This window comes from Centroberyx affinis, unplaced genomic scaffold, assembly GCF_046629955.1.
Source record: "Centroberyx affinis isolate AG114_WGS23_722 - 3 ecotype Tasmania unplaced genomic scaffold, CSIRO-AGI_Caff_v1 ptg005220l_1, whole genome shotgun sequence".
Taxonomy (NCBI): domain Eukaryota; kingdom Metazoa; phylum Chordata; class Actinopteri; order Beryciformes; family Berycidae; genus Centroberyx; species Centroberyx affinis.
Genome location: NW_027282597.1, coordinates 84420 through 103898, shown reverse-complemented (window position 1 = coordinate 103898; position 19479 = coordinate 84420). Strand labels below are relative to the sequence as shown.

Genomic DNA, 19479 nt, shown 5'->3' with positions numbered 1-19479 from the left:
TGCATTTGTGGATACTGTAGTGTGCCTTTTGAATCTGTAGTGAGCGTTTTTTTCACTTTTACTACTGTGCTCTTTTGAAACTGTTTACTATAACCTGTTGTGGCTTTTGTTTCTCTGTTGCCATGCCAACGTGTGTTTCTCACTGCAAAGACATTTTCCCTATGGGGACAATTAGAGTCAGTAAACTAAGTACTTTCCGGCAGTGCTGGTTGTTTCCTCTGTTCACACTATTAGCTACTATTTCTGGATAATTGCTTTCACACATGACGGTCCCACATAGGTGAGGCGAGGCTGGATGTTGTGTTTAAGGTACAGAGTGGAACACATAACTTATAGTTTTAGAAAAATGGCAGATGATGTTTCCTTTGTTTACTACTGTAATGGATAGATGGCTTGAACCATAATTTATTTTGTTTAGTTTATCCTCTAGACCCTCATCTCACTAAGCTACAATCCCTCTAATTTTTTATTTAATTATTTATTTTTATTTTATGTTATTTTAATTTCTACTTTTTTTTCTATTGTTTCTTATATTTTCACCTTTTTCACCTTGTACAGGTATCTGTGTTGGTATGTAAGTGAAATATGCTGTTTCCTTTTTTTTTTATTTGTTGGAAAAACCAATAAAAGTTCAAGTAAAAAAAAAAAAGAAAAATGCCAGATGAGGACCTCCTGTGTTTCTCTGAATATTAATGTGCATATTAATCTTGTCCTCCACTCAGATGGCTAGTTGTCTTGGAATCTGTCCAATTACCAGACATTTTTGAAAACAAAACATTCGCTCACTTTGCCGGTTTTCAAACTGTTAGCTCGCCCGCTCCAAACTAACGCTGCTGTGAGCGAGTCGCAAAATGAAATACGACACCTCGCAGTCTCTTGTGATCGGTTTGCTTTTCCAGAATATCTCAATATCACACATGACCCTGAGGAGGAACATTTCTGGAAGGTTTCTGGGTGAAGCTGCATGTGTATAGATGGAATAATGGTGGTGCAAAGTGGGAGGGGGGGCTCAGTCAACTCCTGTGCATATAGGCCCCATAATTCCTAGCTACGCCCCTGACTGCAGGCCAAAACAACCATAGAAAACTATATATTGGGGCACTGATACAGGACAGCCTCATCCAAACAGAAGTATAAGCTTGACAATGAGAGGAAAAAAAAGGCCTGTGGGGTTAAATTGTGCAACAAAACCAGATGGCAAACAAAAGCCACTGCAGGCCATATCATATCAATAAATTCCCTCTGAGGTTCCCTATATCACATCTGAATTTCACCCGCTCTGCCTTTATGGGAAGTGTTTCACCCCCCCCCCCCCCCCCCCCTGTGCATCTTCAGTCATTTTAATTTCTTTAAAATAGACCGGTGTGAATAAAAATAGCCGCAGCAGGCTCCTGTACAGTAAGCGGTGGGGTATCACTGTCTCTGAGGAGTTCATCCTTACGGGTAAAAATAGTCTTGAGTGCTGCTGGCAAGTGTTGAGACGGGAGGGCGGCGGTCCGAGGAGCCTAACATGGTCTCAGAAGGGTTTCACTGTGGGGATCCTACAGAAAACTCTCTCAAAACTTATACTGGCTTTTTTGATGCATGAATATTTCAGTCCAGGTATCCAATGGTGTGCCGCCATCGAGGAATCCAACTAGAAAAAAAATGAAATTATCCTGAAAATAATGAGGGAACACTTTTTGATTTGATTGGATGATTTGTGAAAATTAAATATCGTTGAAGGGGGAAAAACAGCCAATAATCTTACAGCCTCCATGAGTCTAAACGCATTTTTTACAAACATTCAAAACTTTTCTCACTCTTTCTGTCACTGCATTCCCAAATCCCCCAAATATAATCGATTCAGTGGATGAAGCATTCCTCGGAATAACTTAATTGATTTTGTCGCCACATGCGGATGCGCACTCTCCATCTCCAGGTGCGCAAAATGCGGAATGAGTGTGGGAAATCGGGGTAAATGCTATATATAGTCTTAAGTGCGTCCATACATGGGGTGGAAGGGGAACAGCATTCCTTCAGGGAGAGGGGAATATTTTTGTTGCTATCAGCAAGTGCTTCCCAAGCGGCATCAGGCTGGTCTGCCACCGCTTTGCGCTCTTTTAAATCTCTTGGGGTAAGTCGCTTTTCTCAATATTTTCATTTTAATGGGGGGAAACAAGTTTTTTAAATGGGGGGAATATACAGTAGCGTGGGACGTTATCTGCTGTTATAATTGAGGATAATTGCAGCAGACTGGTGTTAGCTGGGTGCAGTCAGATGGTGTCGGTGGGTAATTTGTCTCTCTGTGGGGAAAGGAGGAGTGTGGGGAGACTAAGCTGAAGGCTGCCGGACTTTCCCTGTGCGGTACTTACTCACATTCCAGTGAATTAAGGGGTCGCTGACCTTTTTTCCGATATGTGTCAGTTAGATTCAGATAGAAATGTTGAAAAATGTGTTGAAATAATAGATTATACAGAGTGGAAGCGTGATGAGCCTGCAGGCAGAGAGTGGATCTGACATCTGGTTTAGAAGTCATTCTCAAATTAAATCATTTAATTCAGACTACAAGCTTCTCAGTCTAATCAATCAGCTAGTTGGCAATGATTTCACTGAGATCTGTTAATTAAATTATATGAGAGCCTCGCGCTGCTATTACTGACTCTGGTTTTTCCTTCATTTCTCCAATCATGGAGCAGGCAGACTTCTCTAAGCTATTCATAGCAGAGCTGTGGGGTTGTAAGGTGAAACATGTGAAGTGCTGAGCTGGTGATTATGTTCTGTTCACTGCTGGACTTGTACTTGTGATTAGTGGGAAATAGGGCTGGGCGATATGGACAAAATCAAATATCACGGTATTTTTGACCAAATACCTCGATATCGATATTGCGACAATATTGTAGGGATGACTACTGGTGCTTTCACAAAATATTTACACAATGAGATTTTTGATAAATAATCATCAGTAATGTGGATATAATGACTAAGTGGGTAAAGGCCAATAATAGAACAGCTAGAACAGTCTGGTAAGTTCAGAAAATGACATCACTTTACTGTAATGCAGCCTTTAAAACCAGGAAAAGACACTTATGCCATATCACGATATTACGATATCCAAAATCTAAGACGATATCTAGTCTCATATCACGATATCGATATAATATCAATATATTGCCCAGCCCTAGTGGGAAATATTCATGAATACTTTGAATATATCATATTATTATTTAGATGCATGTAAATCTCTTGTGTAACATGAAAATGTGTAATAGGAATAAGGCCACAGCAAATGTTAATTATTATGAGGAGGAATAATCAGTAATAGCACTGAGGGACGATTGCTATGAAACAACAGACAGAATTTACGGCTGGAAAATTTGATTACTCTTGGTGAATGTAAAAACATATTAAAACACTTAGAAACACATTCAATATGGAGCTGTGAATGTGTCTAACTTGTTAGTTCCTTTACCCCCAATCAACTTTTTTATTGCACTTGATTTTAATTTGTATTTGACATGATGTAGTTTTATGTTTCTATTTTGTAAAATAGTTTTTTGTTGTATTATCTGTCACTTTGTGTGTGTTTGATTCCTGCTGTCTTGGCCCGATCTCTCTTGCAAAGAGATTTTAAATCTCAGAGACATAAAAAAAATAAAAAATAAAATAAGAATGGACTGGCCAAGCTGTAAGGGATCCAATGTCTTTATTAGTCTATTACTGTATATTCTGTACATGTAAAGGATGACAGCACACCTTTAAAATGTGTAACACAGCCCAACAACTTATATGGAGATAATTAATTAACAGTAACATGGTGATAAGAAGACACTGGTATCCGTCTACTTTATTATTATCTATCTATTCATTGTGCTGTAACAGTAAATGTCTGGTCTCTGCTCCCTGGTGCTGTCGGCCAGGTCTCCTTGAAGTGTTCCTGACATGGCTTCCAATGTCATACCTTGGTATAAGAAGAAGCATGCGAGCCAGATCAGCACTGATTATCGTTCCCTTCACACTAAGCATGTTGTCAAGCAGCAGACAGTCAGGTACGGTGCTGCCGTCCAAAACCACGGCTGCTGCTGCTGCTGCTGCTGCTGGGTAGAGCCTCTGCTGAGGGGTTGAGGAGATAGATGGAGAGCTTAAAGGAATGGTTTTCCCCCAGAATATGTATCTATGTGTCTAGCTAGCTGTCTGTCTGGCTTCCTTCTAATTGATTTCTAACTTAAAGCTGCACTTGGCAAGAATTTTATGTAAAATTCCACCTGTCTCATCAGCCTGAATCACACAAAGTGGGACTAGAGAGAGCGTCCCGTCCCCCACTAATTGAGATGCTGTAGATTTGTCGTGTTTGCCCAATTTAAATTCTGGTGTCAGGTATGAACACTTGTCCACCCGCAGGTATAGTGACGAATCAAAACTTCAGAGTGAAATCCAATCCAAGCTGGACTCACCAACATTAGATCTGTTCCTCTCTTGTCTCTTTGGTTTCCTTCGGTGTAAAGCATCCCAGAGCAGCCAGGTTGGGAAACATGAGCTTGCATTGATGTCATACTGAAGGAAGCAGGAGAACAGGGTGACATCTCATTTCTAAAACTTGGAAGCATTCATGTGTTTAAGTCGGTACAGCCACATCCAAATTCATGAATTTCAAATTAACCTTAAATGAACTGCGGCACGTATTGCTCGCTTTTTGCAAGTACAGTTTATTGTTTTAGCGTAAATAGAACTTCTTTGTTGGCATATTTCTGCTATACACGACACCAAGTGGTAGATATCGGAGTCTACAAAACATTCCCACGTCCTGCTTGTAATCACTAGGAGGTTGAACATGAATGTTTTTTCCCAATCGGCAGCTCAAATTTACATAAATCTAACAAGAAGTGATCTTGACACCACGTTTTATTATTACTGGTATTGACGTTCAAAAACAGTAATGTCTCACTGTAACCTCTCACTGCCATTTGGAGTTGCCAACATGCAAAGATGCCTGGTGCAGCTTTAAAATGGCCACCACTCAGTTACCCCCCACCCACCCCCACCCAGCCACTGCAGCCCCCTCCCACTGTGGGTCCAAGGAGCTTTAGGCTAGAGGTGAAGCTAGTGCTAGTGATGCTCTGCAGCTTCTACCAATAGTTTTTGGCTTGTTTTAGGGTCACAGGTCATGTCAGCCCAGTATGTATTTTACTACACTGCTTTAGCTCGCTTTAAAAAAAAACACTGCACCCTTAGTCCAGCTCTGCTGTGCAGCAGAGTTACGCTTTGTGCTGCTCTTGATAGCTGAAGTCGAAGGCTGTGCTAGTATTTAGATGTGTCAGTGTTCAGATCGGAGCAGAATCTAAAGAGGCCTGAAGTCCCGGAGCTCCGGCTCTGCAGGCTGAGTCCTGCTGGCCGGGTTACAGCAGGCTGCCATGTTGTCATGTCGCCCCTGTCTGATGTCACAGGGTGCGTGCCACTTCCCTGAACCTGACCTACATCTGAGCCCAGAGCTCAGAACTGTGGACACTTTTACCAATTTTCTCATGAAGTCCTCCACAGCAGAGTGTAACAACATGCCTGTCTCTGGAATATTTGCTGATTGTGAGGAGTTTTAGACAGAACACCCTTTATACCTTTTACAGTTTTTTTGTCAGTGTGATGAACCAACTTCATGTAGTCCATTTTTCAATTGAAAGGGATTCTTGAGTGATTGAAAGGCTCAGTCCCTGTCCCTGATCTTCATCAGTCACAATCGTCAGACAGTTCTCCACATCTGTATTTGAGACTAACCAACACCAGACTTTTCAAAAAGGATTTGGCTCCACACCCAGGCAGGTGTGCAGTGAATGGGGAGGTGGCAGCAAGTCTGTAGGTCTAGTTGTCTTAAAGGGGAATTCTTCCAAAATCACCTTTTAGGTTGCTATTCTGCATAAGACTTTTTGCTGAAATTTGCTACGATTTTTCTCAGCTGTCTTGGGAGCGTTATTAGCGTAGGAGAGTTATTAGCTCTTAATATCAAGGAAAATGCAAAATCTTTGACATCATCAACTGGGATTACCTGAGATATTTGCCTGTACCTATATTACTCACAAGAGAAATTGGGCTCCAACAACAGAAACGAGACGTGCAGCTACAAAAATAGTCTAGACATACAAAATGAATGGGCACCACACTCTTAAAATCTTATTTTATAATCTAATTGTATCTTTATTTAACTAGAAAATATTAAAAACATGTCATTTCGGCTAAGGATGCCATTATCAAGGAGAGTGTGGCACCCTAAATTACACTAAATTACACATTTAGAGGTATGGGAACAAAAAAAAACCCCAAATAACATCAGACATCTAATGCAGTGTAATTTCAAAACATCATAGGATTGCATTTTCCTAATTACTCCAGACTCATACAAGATCTCAGAGTCTCAGAACTCAGATCTCAGAATCTTGGGACATTTTAGCGAAGTGACGACTTTTGCAGAACCAGAACCTGAAAGTCCATTTTGGTTGGAATTTCCCTTTAATGTCTCCTTCATAACGATTGGCTTTTCCACCCCGCAGGAAATCAAGCTCTAAGTCGGTGAGCCAGGTTCAGGCCCAGGCCACGGAGGCGATGGCGGAACCAGCCTATACCATACCGGTGTTCCGGCAGAGGTGAGCTCCCATTGGCTGCCTGCTGCCATGTGGCACGCTATTTTAGGAGTAAGCTAATACTGAACCGCAGTCTGTACTGGCTGAACTGAGGCAAGACAAGACGGCTACACTGAAAATTTCCAGTGTAAATGTGTTATAATCATGTATGAATATCATTTGACAGCTGACTTAGAGTTTGGAGAAGAAAAGTCTAACTTAATGCTTCTTAATTATTTATAAACTGTCAGTTTCTATTTAATAACCTCAACATAATAAGTCAGTTTCCATATAATAGCCCCAATAAAACAATTGTACTATTTGCAGTACATGTCTAAGTTATTTCCTTTGATTGAGGTTAATAATATATTTGAGTGTTAAAAATGGCTAATGATTAGTGGATTCACAATCAGACACTGGATCAGGTAGAAAGGCCCAAAATCAAATATTTTTTAGGGCCCATAAAGGGCAAAAAAGACTATTTCTTAAAAAGGTATTTGCTACAGATGTTCGTTTTAGAGTTAAATTATAGGAGAGATTAATTTGCAGCATTCTTGTTTCCATGAAATCAGCATAAGAGAAAGAAAAACCAAACATCTGGTCGACACCCGGTGACACCAGACTCAGTCCTGTCGGTCCTGAATGTGGTTTGTGTGTGTGTGTGTGCAGGAGTGCTGATGAGACGGAGGAGTACCAGAGAGTGTCCACCCAGGTGGGGAAGGGACTGGCAGCGATCCAGGAGGAGCTGCACAGGATGAGGATGGCCACCAAGACCCAGGTGGACAATCTGGCCATCCAGAGAGAGGTAAACATTTCACCAGGAACTCTGCTGTGTGGTGCGGTCTGGGTTCATCATTAGGGGTCCAAGCAGCAAAGCTCGCTGCTGGAGCCCCTATTGTTTTTGTTCTCATTATTCTTCTTTCTTCTTCTGATTTTTCTCCGCTAAAAGTGTTCGCGCAGCAAAAACCATAAGACATAGAAACACCAAAAATTGGCAGGTGGGTTGCAAATTCCACCCACTACTCAGGCACATATAATGACACTCATTGACCTCAAGGTGACGCTGTAATAACCAAGTTTACTTTTTCGCAATTATCTCGAAAATGGCTTGGCCTAGAGTCAAAATTCTTTAATCATTTTAATCTCTCAAGTCATCTGCATCTGGTCTTCTGCTCTAAAAATGTCAAATTTTGCAATTTTTTTTTTTTTTGCAATATTGCCGTTATTGCCGTTCAATCCCTCGGTGTCTTTTTGCCTCACCTGCACTTTCTTTCTCCTTTAGCATTTTGTATGTGCAGTTGAACTGAAACTAGAGTTTAGTTTCCTCCCAAAAGCAGATTCCACTGGCAGGTTTACTCTCATTTTCATCTGCCACATGCTCTATTTTATCAGAGAAATACATTTTTGGCATATAAAAAAAGACTCTCCAAAGGATGGTTGGCCTCCTGCCGAAGTGTCACAGGGTTCATTACCCACGCTGAGTCCAGCATTACATCATGGCAGGGTGAAGTCACTGCTGCTGTGAGGTGGTGCTGATGCTGAAACTGAAGGTGGACTCAGAGTGACTCCATCACTAAATTACCTCATCTCTTTGATCCTTCTGGTCTCGACAGATTTCAGATCTGTTGATGGTGATGTTTGATGTTCACAGCTGGGAAATGCAGATGATGACATCATGTTGGCATATCACTGTTCATAATTGTGTCTTCTTTCATAGAAATGATCGGTCTGGAAAATTCCAGTGCCACTGAAAGTTTTATACTTGGGAATACTATATCTCATCATTCATCTAGATGTAGGGTTTTAAAACCTTTTCTTTTTTTTTAAACCCAAATGAGTAAATTCAGTTCGACTCTGGGACCCAAAGTCATTAAGACATATAGAATAGTTTAGTAACATGTTTTGACCCAATGGAAGCAGTTTTATGTCTCAAACTATAGTTTAAAAAACAAGATTTAAATGGACAAATCATGAACTAGAAGCACAAGACTTGTGTATGGACAACATATAGATTATGTATCAGTACTGTTGAATATGCCACTGTTCAACAGACCTGAGTCAGTGTTTTGCAGCGTTCGTTTTACCCTGTGTTAAGGGCCAGATGGGTGGAGTTTGTCACATGTAATGATATTTAGGACCAGAATGAATTTATCCAATCAGATGTCAATGTTTGAAAGCCAAAATGCTGTTCTGAGAATAACTTCCCAACCCAAAAACAGAACTGTACCAAAAGACAAACCCCACCCGCCTGGTACTTAAAAGTCGACTAAAAAATAAACTTTTGAGAAGTATTTTGCATAATTATTTGACAATGGACATGAGACATTGGAGCAGAAACATATTGTCAACCTATAGAGTTTCACAGCACATACTGACACATGGTAAGAGGACAAGAAGACCTCCTACAGTACACGGAGACACTGCGAGGCGCTCTATGGACAGTGGGCCATGAACATCACTCTGCATACACACACTCCCCTGACTGATCTTGCTCTCTGCAGGTTCAGGAGATGATGACCAAGAAGGTGGAGTTGTATGAGGAAGCCCACAGGATGCCGGACTTCCTGGTGGCCCTGAGGCCCCACACCGTGTGGGAGAAGACCCCGGTCAAGCTGTTCTGCACGGTGCAGGGCCGCCCCAGGCCCATCGTCAAATGGTCAGAGTTCACATCTCGCTTCATTCAGTTTGACCCTGGTTTTCTTTTATAAGATGTCAGAATAAAGAGAAACACGTAGACTTACATGAAGCAGGCTTTAAGCATCCCGTCCTTCACAGATTGCTAAAACATCTATCTACATCTCTTTATGTGATAATGTGATAATGTATGTGATAAGTGGAGGTGCTTTAACTGATAAGGGCTGTAGATTTTTTTCACCACTCAAAAAACAAAAATCGAATTATTCCAGACCTTTCCTGTACATTGAATTGGCAGGTTTCTAACATTGCCACTACATTTTATTAGCAAAACTTTGGAGATAACATTATCCCCACTGAATGTTTTGACCATAAGCTTTACAGGTTATGGTCATTATGGTATTAATTTGTTTCATTCACGCTTTATTTTGCCATCTTTAAAGGTTTATCTTGGTATTTCGAGATCTGTTTTGTTTGGTTGTTTTCATCACCAGTTAAGTGGAACAGCCTTGAAAAGAATTACAGCATTTATCCCTCGGTTTCCCCTGAAATGGCTTGTTAGCATGGCTAGTACTGCTAATTGAACAGTAACAAAGGGACCAACAAAGCGACACAGATCCCCATGCACATTTAGACATGTCTTTTAAACAGTTTGAAGTGTGTTGTCTCAGTCTGAAGGTGTGAAACAGACTGCTGGCCTGTTTGCAGGTATAAGGGCGGAGTGCCTGTCGACCCGCTGAGCGCACCAGGAAAGTACAAGATCGAGAACAAGTATGGAGTCCACAGTCTGATCATTAGCAGGTACGACGCACCGCACAACTCTGATTAAACATGACTGTCTTTAAAACTTTTTGATCTGAAGAGTTCATTACCTGGAGTTCATCATTCATCTCTAAAGTAGAGAAGATCTGTAAAGGTGTTATGATTTTGTAGTGGATTTGGCTTCAAATGAGGGAGATTTCATTTGGAACTAAACACAAAATGTCTTATATGTCATGGGAAACCTGAAATTTGGAACCTAGGTTATTGTGGGACTCAAATTCATAATTAAATATTCCATTGAACAGGTGTATTTGTATCAGCAGCTGGAATGGAAACAACTCTTTGGAGAGAAAGGGAAAGATATACAGTATATGCACAGATGATATACAGGTCTGAAGAGTATGGACAAGAATAAAAATTGGATTTGACAATTTCTAACTCTCAAAACACGTGTGAATTGCACATATAAAGCCTGGAAAAATCTGGAAATATCTTTAATCATTCTCCATACACAGGATACACACTGTTATTGTAGGCGTTGTTGTGAAGAATAATCTTCAGCTATGAAGCGATACTGTAAGTTGTCATATTGCACTCCTCTTCATCACCTCCGACTGCAGCAGGACATTTAGTTTACTGACGAAACCTTACAGGATTTCTGGGTATTGTAGTCCTTCTCCATTCACGGCAGTGCAAGATTATCTACTCAAGGACACTTTAGAACTGATCCAGACCTGGCTTCATTTTTGTTATTAAATTCTAAACAAGAGTAGCTCTCGTTATATTTATATGTCTTTATCAAATGGAAAGAGAGAGGGAGAGAGAGAGAGAGAGAGAGAGAGAGAGAGAGAGAGAGAGAGAGAGAGAGAGAGAGAGAGGGAGAGAGAGGGAGAGGGAGAGGTTGGGGGTGGAGGTTACATCTCCTATTTAGCCCAGTCCGCTGGCCCGGCCTTCGTCTTCAAGACTCCTCAGCTGTTCGTGTCGCAGTGCTGACATTTGCGTCATTCGAGCCGCGAATTCCTCCCTCTGCTCTCTCACTTTCTCCCACTCTCTCTCTCCCTCTCTCTCTTCTCTCTCTCTCTCTCTTCTCTCTCTCGCTTTTGCTGCAGCATTGAATATCTCCAGTCTTCGGTCATTACATTACACGGTCAGTGAGGAGACCCACGTTTATGTCCCCGACCTTTTCCACCCCTCCCTTTTCTTCATAAAAATATATAGAGTATACAGCATTTTCTCTTTCCTAGTGCAAAAGCAACCGTGTGAAAAGTTCATTTGGGAAAAAAAAAGTGACTCAAGGATCACAATTTATCGCCCCGCTCCCCCTCCCCAGCTAAGAAAATGGTTCGTCTTTAAAATAGTTTCCCTCTGGGGTGAAGGTCACATTTCTTCCTTCTATTCTCACCCTCAGGCTCGTCTTGCGACTCGGGCGCCTCCTCCTCGCCGCGCTCCCGACCTGTGAGATCATTTTTCAGAAGCGCCTTGTGCCGTAATCGCACGGCGACTTGAGGAGTTTACAGCCGGCCGCGAACAGAGGCGGAGGCTTAACTGCTTCGTACGCACTAACGTTACGCTCTACACACACCGGCCTCTTTATTAGGGACACCTGTCTGGCATCGGCTGCTTATCTGTTGCTGTAGCTCATTTATCAGAATTTATCAACAGCTTGTGTGTTGTGAGATGCCTTCTGCACACCACCATGACAAGCTGTTTTAACATCTAGTCACTGAGGCTACTATGAATTAAACATATCAGTAATTCAGTTTTGACTAGTTATAATTCCAAGACTTCATATCCATTATGTAATTTTTACTAGTTATAATTCCAATTAAAGATATCTACAATTAAGGCTGAAGGATTTGGGCAAAAAATCGAATTGCAGTTATTTGACATAATATTGCAATTGCGATTTAAACTGCGATTCATATCATGACAAGTTTTTCTTGTCGTAAATTTTAGAACATTAAAATAATTTAAAGAAAAGTGATTTTGTTAAAAAAAATAAAATAAATAGATGTCAGTGTGCAGGATTTACTGAGTTTGAGTATGATGAAAGGTTTTCACCGATATTGTACTTTATTCATGGACCAATGATTACCTGCAGCTCTCAGGTGTAAACACCTTGTTCAGATCCATTTTGGACACCCATGTCTTACCACAGCCTCTACAATTTTGAAATTGCAGAAGTTCATATTGCGATTTGGTTTTATTACTAGTATCAATAGTAGTATTTCAGTTGTTGAATTAAAGATATGTGTAAATCGATTTTGGCTAGTTTAATTATAATTGCTATATGTCAAAATGTCTTTATAACTAGTAAGATTTGTTTTAGCTACAGATATCTTAAACTGTCATTCTAACTAGTTGTAAATGCATATTCATTAGTTACAGAAGAATTTTAACTAGTTGAAAGTAAATTGTAGTAAGCCTCAGTGATTAATGTTTAAACAGCTTGCCATGCACCACTGTTGTAAAGACTGTTGTGTCCTTTCGGTTAGCTTGAACCTGTCTGTTCATTCTCCTGTGACCTCTGACCTCTCTCGTTAACAAGCTGTTTTTGGCCACAGAACTGCCCTCACTGGATGTTTTTTGTTTCTCTGTGAACTCTGTTCTGTAGTGTGAAAATCCCAGGAGGGCAGCAGCTGTCTCTGAGCTGCTGGACCAACAGTCAGACGCTCAAAGTCTCTTAGGTCACACATCTCCCCATTCTGATGTTTGGTCCGACAAAAAACTAAACCACTTCCCCGTGTATTTAGTTGCAGCCACATGATTCGTTGTTTGGAGGAGCAGGCTGTTTGTGTTAAAGAGCAGGTGTACCTAATAAAGTGGCCGGTGAGTGTATGTTACACAGAGTGCCTGTAAGTCTTTATAATGGGCTCGAATTATCGCAGGTTGTTCCATCAGGTGCTGAAGAAACAATGAAGAAAAGATTAAAACAAGGCTGTTATTCATAACAGTGGCATTCACACAGCTCAGACAGGTGGATTCATATCAGGGGCGACAATCCAAGGCAGAAATTGGGTATAAAACGAAAAAAATCCACCATAGATGTAAATATACTGCAGCACTTAAGTTATGGGATACACTGGGAAATATTTTTAGGAGATACATTTAAAAAAAAAAAAAAAAAATTCTCACTTAAAGTCATACTGAGCAGGATTTCCCTCCTTGAAATAGCATAAACTCATCCAAAAATGATCCTATTCAGTCATGACTTCTGGCCCATTGGTACTGTAGTGTGTGACAGTGTGTGACAGTGTGTGAGTGTGTGTGACAGTGTGTGACAGTGTGTGACAGTGTGTGAGTGTGTGTGACAGTGTGTGAGTGTGTGTGACAGTGTGTGAGTGTGTGTGACAGTGTGTGAGTGTGTGTCACAGTGTGTGTGTCTACAGAGAGCCTGCTGCCTTCTGCCTGGACTTTCTTATTTCTGAATGTTCGGGACGTTTCTGTGTGTCGACCTTTTGGCAGCAGGTGAGTCCGTCTGCTGAATGTTTTATATCTAAAAGCCTCTCTGGCTGCGGTAGCGGTCCGAACTCTAATTCAGAGGAACTGGAGTTCTGGTCAGAGTGAGTGTGTGTGTGAGCTGGCAGCTAGCTACCGCTGCTAGCATAGCTTCGTTGTAGTAGAAAAGCTGATACTTAGCTAGCTAGCTAGCTAGCTAGCTAAGCTAACGGCACCTATCTGTCCAACAGAAAACAGGCTTCAATACTCGCCAACAGGTGAAAGCCAACACCAGATTCACTCTGGTTTTGGAACGAGTCTTGTCTGCTTGGCGTTTTGCCTCCCTGTACTTGGGTTTTTTACTGTTCTGGCGACCGGGTTCAGGAGGCGTGGCTTCACGTGTTGTTGAGCGAGGGAGGAGGAGTCAACTTTGACAGTTGTGTTTACAAGCCACAACCGGCAAAATCCTACTCAGTACTCCTTTAAATACATATTCACAAAAATTATCCGATAATTTCCTGAGATTCTCATTTTTACCCTCGCAACATTTTTTCATACGAGTCACTTTCCATCATCGTTCTATCCTCATTTTTAACGTAGGGGTTTGGGGTTTGCTGAAATCCTTTTTGAAGTCTGGCAAATTCATATCTTCCAGTAGGGCTGAACAATTTTGAAAAAATATCTAATTGCGATTATTTTGACTGATATTGCAATTGCGATATGATTTGCGATATTAGAGGGAATGATAATTTTTACATTGTTATTCTCATTTTCATTGAAAAACGTATGAAAATGATTATGGTGTGATTTTTGCGGGGATCTGTACCAAACAAAGATGTTTTCTTAAGTCTGTAGAATATGATGTGTAGGCCAGGACATTTTTTTTGACACACATTTCACCTTTAACAAATATTGTGCCTCCTGCGATTTGAAAATTGCAGTAGGCCATATTGCGATTTCGATAAAATTTAGATTAATTGTTCAGCCATATCTTCCAGCTACTATCAGTGTTGGTGTGGTGTTAGCTTAGCTTGGCAGCAGGGTGGTCTAGTGGTTCGAGACTCTGTAAAACCCGGTTCAAGCCCCTGTGTTGGCAACCTTCCTCCCTGCTCAGGTGTCCCTGAGCAAAGGACACTGAGCTCCAGTGCAGCTGACCCTGCGCTCCGTCCCGCCTGCTGGGGGACAGGCAGAAGGCAGAAGGAGCGCAGTAATTTCCCAGTGGAGACCAATAAAGTATCACATTATCTTCATTAAAGGCGAGGGAAGTGGGCTTGTAACTTGTAAGGTTGCGGGGGTTTTGAATGTCCACACCAGCTGGGAAAACCCGGGTCGGGAATGTGAATGAGTGACACTGTCCTCAGCAGCTACTGCCCAGCTGCCCTTGAGCAAGGCAGCTCACCCTCAGCTCCTCCAGTGCAGCTGCTCCATGGCCGACAGCAGAAGAGTTTTTTTTACTGGGCCGCTCCCATGTGTGAATATGTGCTAGTGTATGAATGTAAAGCAGGGCGAGGCTGAAAAAGAGCATCGTTTATCCCCAGATAAATAGATGCAAAAAATCGATCAATATACATATGAGTCATTTTGAAGATGGTATTTCAGACATTTTTGTGCTAGATGACTCAGCACTAAGCATCATTTCAACCTCATATCTATGTCTTTTAGCTCTCATATAACCCAGGATCTTTTTGGCTATGTGTAGCCCAGTTTTAGACCACCAGTAAATACATAATTACATACTTAAACAATGCATACACAGCTGTAAATATGCAAAAATATGTACCAGAGAAATCCATATGTACAAGATAAAGCTTTATTTTTGTCATTTACCCCAGAAGGCATGGTCTAAGATATAGACGCTACTAAACTTTTACTTTTAAACTCTATGTAGCCTCTTTTTATCCGTCTGCAACCATTTACACGTCTTTTAAACAGCTAATCTGCATAACCATTCCTCAGTGGGGATCAGTGAACACCAACTGTCTCCATAAAGCCATAGTTGAAACTATATGGATTTATATTCATATATTCCAGCTGCTGACATGGTGTTTCTCCATGTTGTTGCCCTGTGCTGCAGGTGTGTGGTGAGTGATACTGCTGAGTACAGCGCTGTGGCAACCAACCACCATGGCACGGCTACCAGCAAGGCTACAGTTACTGTCAAGAGTAAGTCTCTCTCTCCTCCTCCCTCTCTTTCTCTCTCTCTCTTTCTCTCTCTCTCTCTCTCTCTCTCTCTCTCTCGCTCTTCATCTCTCTTACTGTTGTCCAACTCTTCCTCTAGATTTCTATTATTAACACAGCATTAAAATTACAGATGTTTTGTTTTCTCTCCATCTTGTTTCTTCTGTCATATCTATGGAAGCCCATTCCTGCCACTAAATGAAATAAAAAATTGTGATTTTATTTCTCAGAATTCTGACCATTTCACAGAAGTTAGATTTTTTTTTCTTGCAATTCTTACTTTTTATCTTATAATTCCGATTTTTTTCTCACAAATGTATGGTAGGATATGCATTCAATTAAAACGGTCAGAAAAAAAACAGAAAAAAAACAGAAGAAAAAGTCAGAATTCTGCGATACAAAGTGAGAAAAACTCAAAATTCAAAATTGTGATGTTTTTTTTTATTTAATTGAGTGACGGGAATGTTCTACATACTGTGTCTTCCTTTGGTAACCTTGACTCTCATTTCTTCACAGGACCAGCAGGGGGAGCCGAGTCCTCCCAGTTCGGCCAAGGTGAGATGAGAAAGGGGGACGGTAGCTGAGGGTCTAGAGGGGGTTTATTGAACTTTATGTTGGAATCAGGCCCAGAAGTCACCAGCTCCACTTGAGATCAGAGGCTACAAATAACAGAGAGGCCCGATAAGCAGTGGAAAGTATTGTGAGAGGCTGCTGTCCCGGTCCAGAGCCAGGGGAGAGTAGAAACAAGTGGGAGCTCTGTTCACAGTAAATCAGCGTGAAAGCCGACACACAGCTTTTAGTTTGTACGTACGGACCACTGACATATAAAACATTCACAGGTTCACATGTGATGCAAGTTAATCTTTTAGTTCTTTTTTAGGTTACTGACAAATCAGAAAGCTGCAGGGCCTTACACCAGCGGTTCACAAACTTTTTCATGTCAAGGATCTCTAATTTAGTCCACATTAGAGCCATGGACCCCCATTTGATGAGATTATGGCTCCCAAACCCAAATCTGAGAATATTTTTTATTGTTAGATATGATTTTGTCCAGAATTCCACGACTATCTGTATTGTAGGTAGAGAGATAACAGAGAAACTATGATGAAAACAGTCATTCTTCTACATTCTCTAATTGTGTTAACTTCTTGTAAATGAAATAATGGTCCCCAGCAAATTTCATCAATTTGCTGGGGACCCCCTGGAACCCCCTCAAGGACCCCTGGTGGTCCCCGGACCCCGCATTGAGAACCACCGTATTAGACCACAGACCCCTGTTTGATAAGATCTGGTCCCAAGAAATCCCATCTGAAGAGTTTTGTTGTTAGATATTTTATTTTGTACAGAATCACAGAACTGTCTGTGGTGTAAGTGGGGATAATGAAACCTATAATCAAAACAGTCCTCCCTATACAGTCTGTTCTCTCATTGAAGCAACACTTAGCAAGTGAAATAGAAGTCAAATTGAACTATTGTACATTTTCCTGGGGACTGCCTGGAACCCCCTCGAGGACCCCTTGTAGTCCCCGGACCTCACTTTGAGAACCCCTGCTGTAAGGAACCTGTTTGAAATGTATTAACGCTATTAAGGAAAGGAAAGGAGCACAGATATCTTTTTTTCATAATGGTTATACAGTATTTAATTTGTGTTTTGAGTGAATGACTGATGACTTTCATTTACTATAGGATATTGAAGAATTCATAATCTGTGACCAAATTTAATATTTGCTATCATAAGATATTTGTTTAAAAATAGTGTTATTGATGAGGACATCATGAATATTGTTGAGAAATTTTAATTCATTCATATACTGTAGATATACTTTATAGCATTTCTGGGGAGGGAAAAACCTGATTGTGGAGTCACAAAGAATTAATAATTTTTGACAACATTTAACTTTCTATGGAATATCATTTAAATTATTTTCTATCATACAACATTTAGTGATATTATCGAAGAAAGGATCACTGGTAGTTTTGACATGCTTTAAAATGGATTTATCACACTTTACAAAGAAACTCTTCAATTATTGATTGTTGACTCTGTTTCACTTACTGCTGGATTTGAGTTTTTATGGATTCTTGCTGATGTTTCACCTCCTGTCTGCCGCCCAGGTCCTCGTCTGTCTGAGATCCACGCCAGCAAGCTGGAGGTCACCCTGCTGGAGCGCTTCGGCGTGACGTTCGGCGTGGAGGGCGGCTCCGTCAGCCTGGTGTCCTCCATGGTGGTGGTGCCCGACCTGCCCAACCTGCCGCCGCTCGCACAGTGGTACAGAGACGGTGAGACAGAGGCCGCCGTGCAGCCACACTGTTCTGTCCTGAGAGGGAAGCCCAGTATGCAGAAACATAAAACACACACACAATAAAAACATATAACAACATATAATTAGAATAACTAGTCCATACCCGGGGATGCGCGCGCCACAACTCCGTGCAGACTTGCCAAAAAAGTGCATAAACAGTGTAAATTTGGGAAAATGGAAAAATCAGCTTCGTCAGTCCCTGCCTATGCCGATGCTCCATGCTCATGTGCAGTTTCAGATTGATTGGCCAACCCATTGAGGAGCAAAATGGATGCGGACAGACAGACAGAGTTTTCCTCATTTTATAGTAGGATACAAATCAAGGTTGGGGACATTCATAAACTGAACTGAATTGAAACTCCAGTTCAGCTCCTGCAGTGTGAGTGTGAAAGTCTCCCAGCTGTAAGGAAACAGAATATGAATTGAATTGGAACGACAGGAAACAGAACTGAATTCCATTAAATTCCATGAAATTCCACTTCTGAGAGAGTTTGTCTCGACTCGCTAAACATTATAAATCAAAACATTATGAATCAAATAAAAGGCAGTTGAACAAATCAAATACATTCAATCATAATGTATGGATTATCATTACATGTTCTGCATACCAGCTGAAAGGTTCCTTGAACATGTTATGATATTCAGTATTGATAATATATAACATTATGTGGAATCTCAGACATGAGGTAAGAAAAAAAACAAGATTTCATTGAATTAAATTCAACTTCCTGAAATTCCAACTCAATTCCAGTTTCCTGTAAGTTTTTACAAAATTCAAATTCAGAACTCAGTTGAATTGGAATTGATGAGATCATTCCTGAATTGACCCCAGCCTGATACAAATACATAAAATAGGAGCACAGTAAAACATAAAACATCAAAATTGTCAGTTATCAGTCTATACCGATCAGATGTAATTTAACACTTTTTGATAGCCAAAACTACTGTCCAGTCAACACCAGTCGACTCCAAATAATTGTCACTGAAAAATCAACATTTATTAACACTGGAAAATTTGCTGCAAACAATTTTGTGGCCACATTGTTTTGTTTATCACACAGACAAACAGGACCAGACAGAGTATAGTGCAGAAGAGGTTATTGTTCATCATGTTGAACCAGAACTAGAATCAGAAGCAGCTGCCACACACTCTTGTTTTTATAACCTTTATTTATCCAAGGAAAAGTTGATTGAGCATGTGTGCTGTTTTCCAGCAACGCCCTGCTGCACATCAGCACAGCTGCAGCTGCACGCTTTCACACTGTAGAAACTAAATGTTCGTCCTTTCAAGAGTAGAACCTCAGTAGAGTATTCAGGTAAAACGCATAGAGACGTGAATCAAAGATTATGGGTTGAGTTCTTTGCCTTTTTATTGTATTGTTTCTTTTAAGCACACTGTTGCTTCTCTTTTTTCTTAATATCTGCATTCTGTCAGGAGTTTTTTGCACTAACCATGTTCAAATAAGTGCTATATAAATAAATACTAATAATAACTTTATTTGTATAGCACTTTTCTAAAAGCAAAGTTTACAAAGTGCTTTACATACAATAAAAAAACCCAAAAAACAATGATGCAG

The 19479-nt window shown here is 40.8% G+C and overlaps 1 protein-coding gene across 1 annotated transcript in view; it reads left to right on the top strand.

The window, feature by feature from the left end:
* The first annotated feature begins 2008 nt into the window (after positions 1-2008).
* Positions 2009-19479, top strand: part of myom2a (myomesin 2a) — a 53328-nt gene continuing 35857 nt past the window's right edge. The window contains 9 exon segments of the mRNA XM_071546340.1: positions 2009-2116; positions 3900-4028; positions 6519-6611; positions 7257-7392; positions 9089-9243; positions 9930-10022; positions 15496-15584; positions 16116-16154; positions 17715-17879. Coding sequence (XP_071402441.1) covers positions 3922-4028; positions 6519-6611; positions 7257-7392; positions 9089-9243; positions 9930-10022; positions 15496-15584; positions 16116-16154; positions 17715-17879 — 877 coding nt within the window. The 5' untranslated portion in view covers positions 2009-2116; positions 3900-3921.